We start from the raw sequence: 13,807 nt of genomic DNA, 5'->3' as shown, positions 1-13,807 counted from the left end.
GTGATAGTGAGTTGTACTTTATATAAGAGGTTTGTTTGTCACAATGTGGTGTCTCATTAATGATGCAGCTTTCTCACGAGAGCCTGTCCCTTGCCAAGGCAGCTTCTGAATAATCCTTTTGCAGTTTGTTTCTTTCATCTGGGCTGGCAAAAGCTTGAATATTATTTCTTTTTACATACATAAAGGGATTTTTCAGGCATTTCACATGCTTCAACTTTAGAAAGAGTACAGTCCAATATCTTCAGTAATCCAGATGTGTTGATTCTGCCTGCTTTGCTTTCAGAGTCACTTTGTGGCGTGCATGACAGCGATCCTGAACCAGATGAATGATCAGCATTATTCAGTGTACATTGAAACTTTCCAGACAAATTCTGAACTAGTGGTGAGTACTATGTGGTCACAGAGTTGGTAGTTACAGCATTTGATTTCCTATTAAAAGATCTGTAGTTTTTTTTGGAGTTTCTTGTCTGACTCTTCCTAGAATGAGTTCTGTTGCTGTACATTTTTTGCCTCTGTATTATTGCACTACCTCCCTCTTCTAATGGTGGCACTGGACAAACAACACTGTAATCAGACATTTGGAAGGAAACAATTTTCTCTCTTGAGAAATTTGTCACCTATCACTGAGGTGGTGATATAATGATCCAGAATAAGTAATGGGATCTTTGTGCTGTACTCTTTTGAGAAGGGGGAAAAGAAAAAGAATAAACTCACAACAAAACAACAGCAAAACTTATCCTCAACTATTTGAACATTCCCTCCACACTTCACACCCAGTGATCCATTTCCATTTTCACAATTGAGTCTACTCATGCAAATAACATTGTAAGTTAAATGCAACAAATGCCCTATTCTTGTAGTGCATCCTTTTATTGCAATTTTTTCTGCCATAAGTTAATGGTACCAGACGGTTTCCATAGTCTTATGTGTGTCCTTTCACATTGCTGTTCTAGCTGTCAGGTAAGTCAGGGTAGTGGCAGAGGTTTGGATTCTATTTACTGTTAGTCCAGGGAGGCAATATCTGCACTTGTCAAGAACTGATCACTTTCCTTCCTTCCTTAAAGTCAGATTGGTGCCATAACTGAAATTTTAAATATGGACTAAATGGAGTAAAAAATGAAAAAATCCTGTATTTTTCAAGCCTATTCATTCTTATGCATAGACTAATTCATAAAAAATATCAAATTTTACTCAGAAGTACTACAACTTTTTCTTCCCATTCATTTACGCCTTCTATTTTCTGAAGAGCCCTGTATGATGACTTTAATGTAATGGCTTTTAGCTTCCACTTGGAATCTGAGACTGCTGTTCTACAGGACTTTGGCTCCAATCTCAGCTTTACTGAGATATCACCAGGAGTTCTCTTGACTTCATTGAGAGCAAAATGGAACTCCCCATCTTGGCTCCTTAATCCCACAGAAACACTTCCAAGTGTGTGTTCCACTGCCCCAGCCTGACTGCATTTTGTTGTTCCAGGACTTCTTGATGGAAACATTCATAATGTTCAAAGATCTCATTGGGAAGAACGTGTACCCCTCAGACTGGATGGCCATGAGCATGGTGCAGAACAGGTAAGGAGGGAGGAGCACAGAGCTCCTGCTCTCTGTGACTCCTCTCACACCCTGCAAAACATTTTCAGTGCAGTCTAGGATTAATCATTCCAGTCTGAGGAATGCCAAGAAGGTCATCTGAAACAATTCATTAAATAGCTTCTTGTCTGTGCTTTAAGTCCACTTAAAATGGAAAGGGAAAATTACCTACATTTTTAATCTATTTGGATGTTACCTTTACTGCTGAACTTATTCTGGCTTCTTGTTTTCAAAGAAACAATTTGAGTTTAGATGCTGGATTGTGTTATGAAGTGAATACATTTTTTAAGCAAGATTTCTGTTGGCAGTCACCTGTGCTATCTTTATTTTGGTTTTGTAGAGATGGTGGTGACACTGTTTTCTAGAAGTTGCAGAGAGACAGGTCTAAGAGTTGAATGTCAAAATTGTAAAGGTTTGAATGAACTTAGACCACAGATGCTGTTTATCGAATGTCACAGTTACACAATTCTTCCACTTATATAAAAAGAGAGGACTGAGAATACTCAATAAAGTTGGTCATCTCCTGCAAGTGCTCAGTCTTGAGGAAAAGATTTGTCAATAAAATTTACAGTTTTGTGATATCAGATTTTGATATTGGATACATTTTAATCTAGGATTTGAATGGAATTATGTTAAATTGAAGTTTTGTTGGGGCTCTTTTTACATTCTGTGATTCAAAAGTGAAGATCATGTTCCAGATGGTTCCAGTCAGGTGCCCAAACCTCTCTTTGTCACTCATGGGCCTTAATGACCATGCAGAGGGATCCCTAACCCGTCCTCTGAGGTGGGCAGGTACAGATCTGCTGGTGGATGTGTAAATCCAGGTAATATTTTGTACATTACAGGAGTTTCATCCCTCTTGGCTTTTTTGTCTGAGCCAGTCTTTGGCCTCTCAGGTAAACTCTTGACTCCTTGCACATTCTTATGTTGCTGCTGTTGTGATTGTAATTAGTTTTGATGTAGCAAGGGTTACTCTAAAAAAGAAGTTTAGTACTAAACTGCCTACAATCATCTGGCACATGTCAGCACATCAAACATTTAATATGTAAAACTGGTTCTCTTACCTAGAAAATGCTGTTGACACCTGCATTGTGCATATCCACAAGTATAGGATTGTTTTATTCTGTGGAGGTGGGAAGTGCCTGTCCTTGGTCAAAGAATGTCTTTGGGACTTGGGGTTTCACCTGGTGGTGTCTGCATTGTGTCACGTCCTGACAGGAAAAATTGCTTTGAGGGACTGTATTTGTGTTCATGTGCCTCCTAATGACTCTGAACTCTCTGGACAAGTTGTTCCAGGCAGGTTTTGTGCTCTAAGCTTTATCCTGTGTGAAGAAATAAGTCAGCATTAAAAAAATATTGTTTAGAAGCTATTTAATAGTTCTCTTGTAAACACATTGCTTACCTAAAATGATTTGGCACTGTTTATGCTCCTTTATTATGTTGCTGTTCTCTGGAATGCATAAGGAAATGAGTTATTGATCTTACTTTATGTCTTAATTTTATGTTATATCAACAACTGAGAGGGAGGATTTTTATCAGTCTTTATAGAATTTATAGAATTTTGGGGGTTTTTTTTCTTTGTTTGGGTTTTGGGGTGGTTTTTTTGTTTTTTTTGGTTTTTTTTGAGGGAATGGTTGTTCTACAAAATAAATTGAAGACTAATTTAGTTTTCTAGATTTGTCTTGTTAACATTGTTTACCACAGACCAGAGGAGTAGCTGAGAAAGAGTCACAGGAGATCAGGCTTAGGTCTCTTATAATAACACCGAGAGAAGAAAAGACAATTAAAACCCCAACAAACCAAACACAAAAAATACCAGCATAGTGCAAGCATTGCATTCTCTATTCCCCTGTCATGAACAGGAGGTCCATGCAGGCTTTTTACTACATGAGAAGGTGTTTTGCCTCGAGTCTCCCCTTTCTGCATTTGCAAAGGGCCTGGTAGGGCTGTGGGGCACATCTGTGCTGTCACCTGGGCAGTGGCAGGGTGCAGCTGGTGGCACTTGTGTCCTCAGGGAGTGCAGCACGGCCTGGCAGCCCCCCTCCATGATCCTGTGTGTTTTGTGGCTTGCAAGGAAAGTGGGAATTGGAGGAGTTTTGCTGTAGGAGGGACTGCAGCACAGAGATGTGAAATCTGTACACTTACAGACAACAGAGCAGAGGGAAGAGCATCACCAGCACTGCAGGTCTGGTCCTGTTTGCTGAGCAAGACAATTCCTGTTTTATGGAAGTAAAAACAGGCAGTGTCTGAATGATATCAGGGAGATTTCAGCTAAAAGTTTGATGTCTGGCATAGATGGGGGCACAGAATGAGAGGATGACTTCTTACAGGGTCCAGAGGAAGGGAGAATGGACACATTCTTGTCCAGGAGAAATTGTGGTGGGGGAATTGGAAGAATTGGAGTAGAAACTCAACTGACTAAACTTGCTGATCCAGCTTTGTCTGTGTCAGGATGGAATGATTTAAATCAAATTACTTTAAATCACTGTGATAAACAAAGTGCTCTTTGCTTCCCAAGCATGCTCAGCCCAAAGCACTTCTGAGGGAGGCACAGGCTGTGTGTGACAGGCAGTATTCAATGAGCAACGGAGAATTAAAATGGGGAAAGAAATAATGAAATCATTAAATACCTTTTCTTTTTCCTGTTTCCTCCCCCTTCCACTAACAGCAAGATGGAAAGAACACTTTTTTATGGCATGCTAGGTAGGGCAGAACACTTTGGGAAACAGTAACATCATCATTGAGGTCATGAGGATATAATATCTGAGTTGTTTTTGTGATCCTCCATGGTGGATTTAATTAACTTTTGTTCTAATTAAAGTTGCTTACTGTGTTCTTCTTATTAGTTACTACTGCTTGTATGTGCACTTTATTCCACTCATGACACTTAGATATTGGCTATTAACTTATTAAAAGCAGTAATTCCTAAGTACATGGCATTTGTGGGGAAATGCTTGGCTGGTTTAGGCAATACCATACAGTCTGTTTATCTTCCAGCTGTTCATAATTTTAATTTAGAGAGATATAATTTCTCCCAGGAAATTCATGTACTTTATTGTCAACATGAAGTGCATGGGGAGTGAGATTTGCTGAGTAAAAGGAACAGTTAGGAGGGTTAGCAACTACAGGGAAAGTGTTCACATCCCTTCCCTTGTCCTCTGGGCTTTGAAATGGTAATTCCTCACAGGGAGTCTGAAAGAATTTGATCTTATCATAATTAGTGCCTAGGATCAGTTTGGTTGGTGTCAGGTCTGCAGTGGCTTAGTGAGCACTTTGATTGTTTGCATGTACATTTGGGTTGGTTTTTGAGCCTTGCCCACATTATTTTAAGGTATTTAGAAATAAATGGATACAGGGTTTCACCAGCACATTTCAAGGTCAGAGCCTACTCTCTGAAAAAAGTCCTGCAAGATAACACTGAAGAATATTTTCTAACACCAGTAGTTTGGCTTTTTCTAAAATATGTTTTCATTACCTGTGTATCTGAGTGTTTTCAGACATCTGTCAGAGTCAAGTCTTCCCCAGTGCTTTTTAAGTCTAACTTGAAAGGTTTAGCACTGCAGGTATTTGGCAAAAGAGCTGGAATTGTTGTCAATTTTCTTTCATTATAGATACTAAAAATAGCTGCTTTCTTGCTGATGAACTGCTTTGGAGCAGCCTCCAGACGTGGCTCTCATGGAGCTCCCCCTTGGAGCACTGGTATTAATGCAGGCAAAGCTCCCTGTGCCTCCCCATCAGTGTCACCTGCAGCCCCAGGCACGCAGCATCCTCAGCCTGCCAGGGCTGGGCTCTCTCAGCTATCTGCTCCTGGCCAGGCAGAAATTCCTCCCTGGTGCCCAGAGAGGGACTGCTGGGACCTCTGCTCAAGAGAGGACACCAGGGATTCCAGGCCTGGTTTTGCTGAGTTTTTTGTGTTTTTCTTTTCATAGATGACCAGAGAATGGCTCTGTGGCTCCTGAAAAACTTGTTTTCCACTTATGTATGCATGATCCTGGACACAACCTTGGAATAAGTGTTCAAGGCCAGGTTAGACAGGGCTTGGAGCAACCTGCCTCAAGGAAAGGTGTCCCTGTCATGGCAGGGGGTGGAATGAAATGAGCTTTAAGGCCCCTCCAACCCAAACCAACCTGGGATTCAATGAACTCAAGCTGAAAGGGAGAAAACCCTCAAATTAATTAAAATATTTGACCTGCTTCTCAGTCTTCCATTTATCTGTTGGTGGGAATAAAACTTATATTTTTAAAAAACAAACAAACAACTTATACCAACCCCCAAATGAATAGTTTAGGTTAGTTTTACCCTGGAAGCTGATTCATTTATGTATCTAAGGTTGGATGACAGTGTTATGGTTTATTTTGTGCAAATAAGGCAGAATTTAGAAGGCTGATCTGCTGCATACAAGTAACTCTTTTCTTTGATCTTGTTTTTCTCTGCAACTTTTGACTGATTTAAACATTTTCTTATAGAAATGCTGTTGTTTTTAGAAGGGCTTGAATTTTCAGGGGAGCAGAATACATTTATACACAGGCTTATGGCATATTGCAGAACTTTGTAATTTTAATGTATGAAAAAATATTTTGAGCAACAAGCATAAATGTCTAACAAAAATAGAAAAGGGTAAACAACATGTGCAAAGGGTATTATAACATGTGCAAACAAATGTTACTGTATAGTCATTGATTTAATTGTGTACAGTGATAGGATGTGTCCTTGGACAGTTTGGCTTTGTTATGAGACTAAAAATGTCCTTGTTGAAATGCAGTTTACCTGTTAATATAAAGTTCCTTTCAGAGGGAAATTTATTTTTGTTGTTGTTTCCTATGCTGAGGTATTTGGTACATAATGCCTCAGTGTTCTCAAATTTGTGTCTCCTGTCCATTTGTCATGGTTTGACACTGGCACAATGCCAGTGCCCCCATGAAAATATATTCTCCCTAGTGTCTGCTGTGAGATGTGATCAGAAATAGAGCAAAGCAGGCTCCACTTTAGGAATAAAGGAAAGAACTTTATTAACTTACAATATGAAAAAAAGAAAATACAGAACTCAGAATGAAAACCTTCCAAAAACATTCCTCCTCCTCCCCCCCAATTTCCACCACCACATGAAATAGAACCTTAGATTCTCAATCCAGTTCCCACCCCTCAGATAATTGACTCTCAGTCCATCACCACCCTTCACATAATCAACTCTCAGTTCATCAAGGAGAGAGGAGTCCCTCTTGTGCCATGGGCTTCCCCAGGAAACACAGGTGAGCCCTCGTGTGTTCCCATGCCACTCGTGGCACCGCCCAGAGATCCTTTGCCATCGTGACCTCTTCCTTCCATGCCCAGGGCTCACCACTGCACATGCACCAGGGCTGCTTCTAGGGTTCCCCTTTTAAGGATGCTTTGCTCAGTTCCAAACAAAAGCAACAGTCTCTCACTTTCAGGACACCTGTCCCTCCCAGATTCACCCCCTGGGGCTGAGGGGTCTCAAGATCAGAGATCTTTGTCAAACCATGACACCATTAAATCCAGCTTCTTCTGTTTCCTCACTGTCTTTGTCAGTCTCTACAAAAGTCAATGTCTGTAATCAGGGAAATGACATTAAACAGTCCTGGGGCAGGGGTGATGCAGGTGAGAGCAGAGGCAGTAGTTTTGCTTTCCCTGTGGGCTGTGCTTTGCTCCCATGGAGAATTTCCCTTCCAGCTGGGGCTGATCCCTCTGTGCTCTGCTGGCAGCTCCCAGCCTGGCACAGAGTCACTGCCACCTGCCTGTGCCAATGTCACCCTGCCTTGCCATCACCTGCATGCTCCTAGCACAAAGATGCTTATTCTGCACCAGCTCTGTGTGTTGCTGGTTGTTCTCTGTGCCCTGGAATTATCTGCTTACCAGGTATTCAACACTTCATTACGTGCTGCTGCAGCAGATCCTCTGCTCAGCAAGGGCGGCACCTGCCCGTGGTGGTCATGGAACAGAGTGGGTGCCTGGTGGGTCTAACTGCAGTCATTTATTTAATCTTTCATCTGAATGCAGAGAGAAAACGGGCAGGGAGATGTCCCATTCCCCCTCCCAGTGCAGAGTGTCTCATCTTTCCTGATATCAGCTGCTGGGATGCTCACACCCCCAGACTAAGAGCTCTCTGAGCTAAAAGAAAAGTCCTCAGTGGAGAGAATAACTCAACACAAAAAAAACCCCAAAAACCAGAAAAAACCCAATCAACCAAACAAAAAAAGCTATCTCTATATTATATAATAATATATAATCATTATATATTATATAATAATATATAGTAATGATTATATATACATAACATATAATATATATTTTATATATATTTTTTTTAATACATATATATCTTGGTTATTTGATGTTCTCAGGAAGTCAGTGAAATAAATTGTTACTTTCCTAGATACAGCTTCCACTTGCAGATAGAAACCCCTAACCCCTTTGCTATGTGGCCTGTTACAAAAGAATTTCAAGTACTTTAATTTTAATAAAACATCTGGGGATTAAGACAACGAAGAGTATTTTGCCCTCTGTAGAATATATGTGCAAATGAGTAAAAGACATTGAAGAGATTACCCACACAAACTGTTCTTTGTCACTACAGAAAAGACTAAAAATTCAATACTCATAATTTTCATTAGTTGTAAGTGCAATTGAGCAATCCTCAATCTGTGTTCCCCATTCTGAGTAACTTTGACCAGAATTCATCTAATTAGAGATTTTCAGGAAATAAAATATATGCAATTTCCTTGTATTTAACATTATTTTGAAGAGTTAATTTTCTTTTTTTTTTACCAGAAGCATCACAAGATAACCCTGCTGGTGTATTATGCATTTGCTGCATAATCATCTCTTTTAAAATTCATAGTCTGCTGGTTCAATGCAACAAAAATCAGTGGAAAAACTGAGAAGTAATTTTGCAATATCAACTCAAACTTCTTTCAAAAGTGAAGGCTGTGGGTGTTAATTACTGTGTGACATCCTGACACAACCATGTTAAGACATTGCATTCATCTTTAAGAACAGGGTTTCAGCTTTGTGTCTGATTCCTGTTCTTGATTAGCACTAAAGACAGCATGTGATTGTTAATTTTTTCATTAATTCAGAATATTTCTACTATGCAAAAAATTGTCTGGAATGCACAGAAAAGCAGAGGAGACAGAAGTGAGAAGGAAGTCACAATATAAGCAAAATTAGTGAAAGTAGTGAAGTACTGAGAGCTCTCAAGCTGATTTACTTCTAGCCCATTCTGGCAGCTCCTTGTACACTTCACTTTCAAGCCATGAAGTTCCTTAAAGCATTCAAAACATCCCATTTCCAGAAGTTTGGCATAAAATGTGCACCTAATATGCAGACTTGAAAATCTATTTTGGCTCCTAAATGAGAGCTACACAGTGTTTAAAGCAAGTTTTGGGTAGATGCTGAAGGAAAAGCCATATACAAAGAGCCTGTTGAAGGCCCTCACATGGAAACTTGGCTTTTCTGGCACAAAACCACTGCACACTCATGACTTCCTCTGGGAGTTCATTGTGCTGCTGTCAGAGTAACTCTGACACATTACAGCATGCAGTATTCTGGATGCTTGGCATAGCTGTTTAATACACCTTTCCAAATAATGCTAATAAGGAAAAGCACGATGTATAATTGAGACAAGCCCCAATATTATCATTGAGACAGGAGCAGCTGGGGCACAGCCATTTTGAAGCTGTTGCTGTCTGACCATGTTGTTTAGTTACACTCTGGGTGTACATTGGAAAAGAATTTAGGAATATGGCAGTTGCTCTAGCATTAGAATTCAATATGAATGATTCAAGAAATTATTCTTCAGTCTGTAGTGAAGCTGAGTTGACACAAGGGAGAAATATGATGAAATTATTCTCCTTTCTTTGAGCCACTGGCCATATTTTTTCTTGGAAGTGGATTTCTTCCCAAGTGTTGCCATTATTGTGCTCTTCATAATTAGGTTTCATGTAGCCACAAGTTTTTAAATGTTCTTTCTATCCTGCATTATCCTTCATTTCTAAATCAACGATTGCTAAGTTATTAGGAGATCATTCTGCTGTTGCTTTGTGAGGATTTTTGTTATTCCACCTGTAGTACCTGTGTGGTTTATTCTCTCCTGTCACACTGATTGCTTGTCTGGTCTCTCTTCAGTGTATTTTGTACCTCCCAGATTTAGTTAATTGTTGCCATTCACTGTTCCAGTCCTTGACAATGACCAGCATAGGGGTTTGACCCACACTGAATCTTCTCATTCTGTAATGTGCCTTCTTCTGCACACAGCAAGGAAGAGAAAAGGTGACAGAAGCCCACGGGAGAATCATTTGACTTCAGCTGCTTTTCCCTGGTGTTTCCCTTATGTTAAAATACCCATCAGGTGTCTTCTGCATGACATTTTAGGAGGATGATAGTAAGAAGTTGATATAAATTATGGATGAATATTATTTTCCTCTGCTATTCCCTGCTCCACATCTCACAGAACTGGCATAATGGCCAAACTTTTTCTATCCAAATTCAGGAAAGATCTTTAAAATAATAGTCAGTACATCCTCCAGGGTTTGCAAGAGCTTCCCTCATATTCCTTATCTGTTCAGGTAGAGGATTCACTGATGAAAATCCTGAATGATCAGTTTTGGGGATTAAAAAACACTGAAGTTAGTATAACTCCTGGCTTGAATTTTGGACCAAACTCTCTGAAGGAAAAGCACTTTGGGTTTGTGGGAAGAAGTTCTGAATTTTAAAAACTATCCGTGCCTTCACTGGCTTTCAGGTGTGACTGAAAAAACCCCATTGCCATCATTTCAAATTTTTCTTCGAAAAAGTTTTCACAACACAGGAAATAGGCTCTTTTGAACTTTCTTTTTCTGTGTCTGATTATCCAGTAGAAGTTTGTACTTGATTCATTTTTTGCACCTGTCATTCCATCAGTGCAGTCACAGTGAGGAGCCACAGCAAGCAGGAGCTGGAGCTGATGCTCATAAATTCCTGAGTGAATTCATTCAGCCTCCACCTCAGGATCTGGGTTACTCAGCTCAGAGCTTCCACATTTTAGAGGCATGTGAACCTGAAAAGACATTGAAGAGCATCTCACTGCTTTAAAAGAATTCTTCTGAAGAGTCTGAGGAAAGGGCTGTTCATTATTTTGGAAATGTTTCTGTGCTGGATCTGATTTATGCACCTTTCCCAAAGTGATGTTGTGGACCCAGAAATGTTCTTTCTTTGGAAAAAGGTGCAGAAAAAGGCCAGATTTTGCAAAGTCACCTAAGAACAGTCAATGCGAATTTAAGGTTTTGTTTGTTTGGGGTTTTTGGAGAGTTGGTTTGTTTGTTTATTTGTTTATTTATTTGTTTGTTTTATTAAATCCTCTCTTTTTTATGTTGCAAAAAGCTGATGTAACAATTCTAACTAGCTTGCTAAAAATACCTTGGGGTTGCAGGTCTGAATTTTAGGTTTATTACCTATTTACACTTCAAAAGCAAGGACAACATGCAGACTTATTTTACTGTTAGACAAAATCATCATCTTCTGAGGAACAGCCTTGAAATCCTATTTTGATTGATATGTTGCTTATGAATACAGAATTCTTTCCTTGGACCATCTAAATCCCCCTGTTTTATTTTGAGGGAGAATCAGCTTAAAATCAAATTTTGATCTTAGAGTGACATGAATTTTCAGCTTTTTCTATCTTAAATTATTTCTCTGTGTTACTTAAGGTACTGTTCTCCCGTGTTTAGAACAAACACCTAAGTGTGTGAAACTGGCTACAACTGCACAGGTTTCTATTCTTTGGGTTCTCTTTCCAGCGAAAAGTTTTAACAAATATCTCTGACAATACAATAAAGTAAAGCAGAAGCAGCAGGAAATTCAGAGAGAGAGAGGAAACAGGAGCAGTTGAACCATGACAATTTTGTTGCTGTCCTAAGCCAAAACCCTGCATTTTTATTCCCAGATTTAGCCCAGAGACTTTGGACTTTGAAGATCTTCCATAAATCTTCAGGCCCAAGAGTTTTATATGAGCTGTACATTAGAAGCATCAATCCTCATAAACTCAGGAAATATCATTGAAGTTATTGTGGGTAAAGGGATTTCAGCACTTTTAGATCACAATTATTTAAACTGATGAGAAATTAATTCTATTGTGACTGTAGAAAATTTATCGTTTCATTAAAATTAATTGAAAATGTGAGTTTAATTTATGTCTTTAAAACTTAGCGTTTGAAATTATATTTTCTCCTTCTTTCATCAAAATCTCACACTATTTTACAAGTACCTGTTTGTTTCCATGCTTGTGGCTACTGAATTAATGCCCCTTTTTGGTGAAAGTGGAGACTGAGGCAGGACAGTGAAATCATTGAGGCATTGGCAGGAGGCAGGAATAGCATTCAAACCTTCTGCCTAAGTGACTCCCAGTGACAGGAATAGATCCACCCTTTAGGCAAAACACAAATGAATGAAATTATTTGCAACTTGACAGCCTGGAAATATTGCATGCTCCCTGAAAATGTGTCCTTCCTGTCTGTCAGATAAAAATATTTGTGAGAGTGAAAGGGATATTTACAGAAGACAGCCTACATATAATGATATTGTATAGAAACCAGTAAATATTTTTAATATTTTCCATGATTTCTACTTGACATTAAATACCTCAGTATTTCTTAGGTGTCCTTGAGGTTTATCTACATGTCTAAAAGAAAAACCTAATAAAGCTCTTCACAAAAATTTTTATTATACCCAGTAATATGTCCATGCTAGGAAATAGATTTCCACTAATAAATTTAATGTGTGTTTAAGGTATGATTATTTCTACTCTATCTTTCACGATATTTCTGTTTAAAGAGTAAAGTACTGAAAAATGTGGGATTTTTTTTTTATTGCAAGAGAAGTTATTAGCACCAGATTATACCAGAGTCTGACTAAACTGGATATTTAGGTGATGTGTTTTGCCATGGTGTTGGAGCAGTGTGGAAATGTAGAGAATTTAGGAATTAAAAAAGCCTCAGAAATGGAAGATACCCCTCCTGCTCCAGCCAAAAACTCTGAGTGAAGGGAAATGCTCTCCCTGAGCAGCTGGAGCTCAAGAACTTGCTTATGTGAGTTGGCAAGAAATAAACTTTGTAAATCCAAGGGTCTATAGCAATACAGAGCCACAGAAAACTGAACACTGAAAAGGCCTTGACCTAAAATTCCTGTTCAGAAGAAGAATAATGATGATGATGAAACAGAATAACCTGTCTTGATTCTGCCAAGATGTGTGGCGTTTTGTGCTGCCTAAAATAAATTACTCTTCTAGAATCATCTTTTTTTGCAGCATCTTAAACTGTTAGTGTCAAGTATCAGGCAGCTTGGAGGAGATAAATGTCCCCAGGTGAGTGGAGCTTTAGGGAAGAATGTGTTTATTTGCTTGTGGGCAGTGTGGGACACTATGGCAGTCATATTTTCTGAAAAATCCCCTTACCCAGGATTGTCTCCTGGGAAGCTGAGAAGCCTCAGAGATAAAGGAAAACAATAATTATCGCATTTGCTTCTCCTGTGTTTTGCTGCTTTGGAACGTGTTTGGAGATTGTTTCCCCACAGGTGATTGTTTCATTGGTTTCTGCTGTGAATTATTTTGACTCTTTGGCCAATCAGGGCCAAGCTGTGCTGGGACTCTGGAAAGAGTCAGAGTTTTCATTATTATCTTGTTAGCCTTCTGTAAGTATCCTTTCTGTATTCTTTGGGAGAGTTTAGTTTAGTATCTTTAATATAATATAGTATCATAAAATACTAAATTAGCATTCTGAGAACATGGATTCAGATTCATTCCTTCTTCCATCTGGGGGCAACCCAAATCCAACAGGACAGCTCCCAGCAGGAATCCCATTTAGGAGTTGGTCACATAAAGGTGGCAGAGCTTGGGAGGTGGCACTGTGGGCACAGGGCAGCCCTGTGAGTGAGCACAAGATGTTCAGCAGAGCAGTGACAGCCTGCAAGGGCAGCCCTGGGCAAAATTAGATTTCTGGAACTGGAGGAGATTTGATGCCACTTGGCTTGTCACAAATCAGCCCCTTAATTCAGCTGGCAAGATTAGCTGAGCCAGTCTGGAGGATGGATCAGAGGATGCCCTGGACCTCTGGACCTGCCCTGGATGGGGAGGAAGCTCAGCTGAGTGTGTGGGGTGATGTGGGGGTGACACAGCACCACCAGAAATCTGCTCCCTCCCCCTGCCACTGCTCCTGCAGTGTCCCTCTGGT

The 13,807-nt window shown here is 39.7% G+C and overlaps 1 protein-coding gene across 1 annotated transcript in view; it reads left to right on the top strand.

Annotated features, from left to right (window-relative positions):
- Positions 1 to 13,807, top strand: part of DOCK2 (dedicator of cytokinesis 2) — a 160,497-nt gene that overhangs the window by 98,493 nt on the left and 48,197 nt on the right. The window contains 2 exon segments of the mRNA XM_036391885.1: positions 284 to 382; positions 1,477 to 1,571. Coding sequence (XP_036247778.1) covers positions 284 to 382; positions 1,477 to 1,571 — 194 coding nt within the window.

This window comes from Molothrus ater, chromosome 15 (assembly GCF_012460135.2).
Source record: "Molothrus ater isolate BHLD 08-10-18 breed brown headed cowbird chromosome 15, BPBGC_Mater_1.1, whole genome shotgun sequence".
Lineage (NCBI taxonomy): Eukaryota > Metazoa > Chordata > Aves > Passeriformes > Icteridae > Molothrus > Molothrus ater.
The sequence above is the reverse complement of the archived record's forward strand: the minus strand, read 5'-3'. Positions and strand labels throughout refer to the sequence as shown.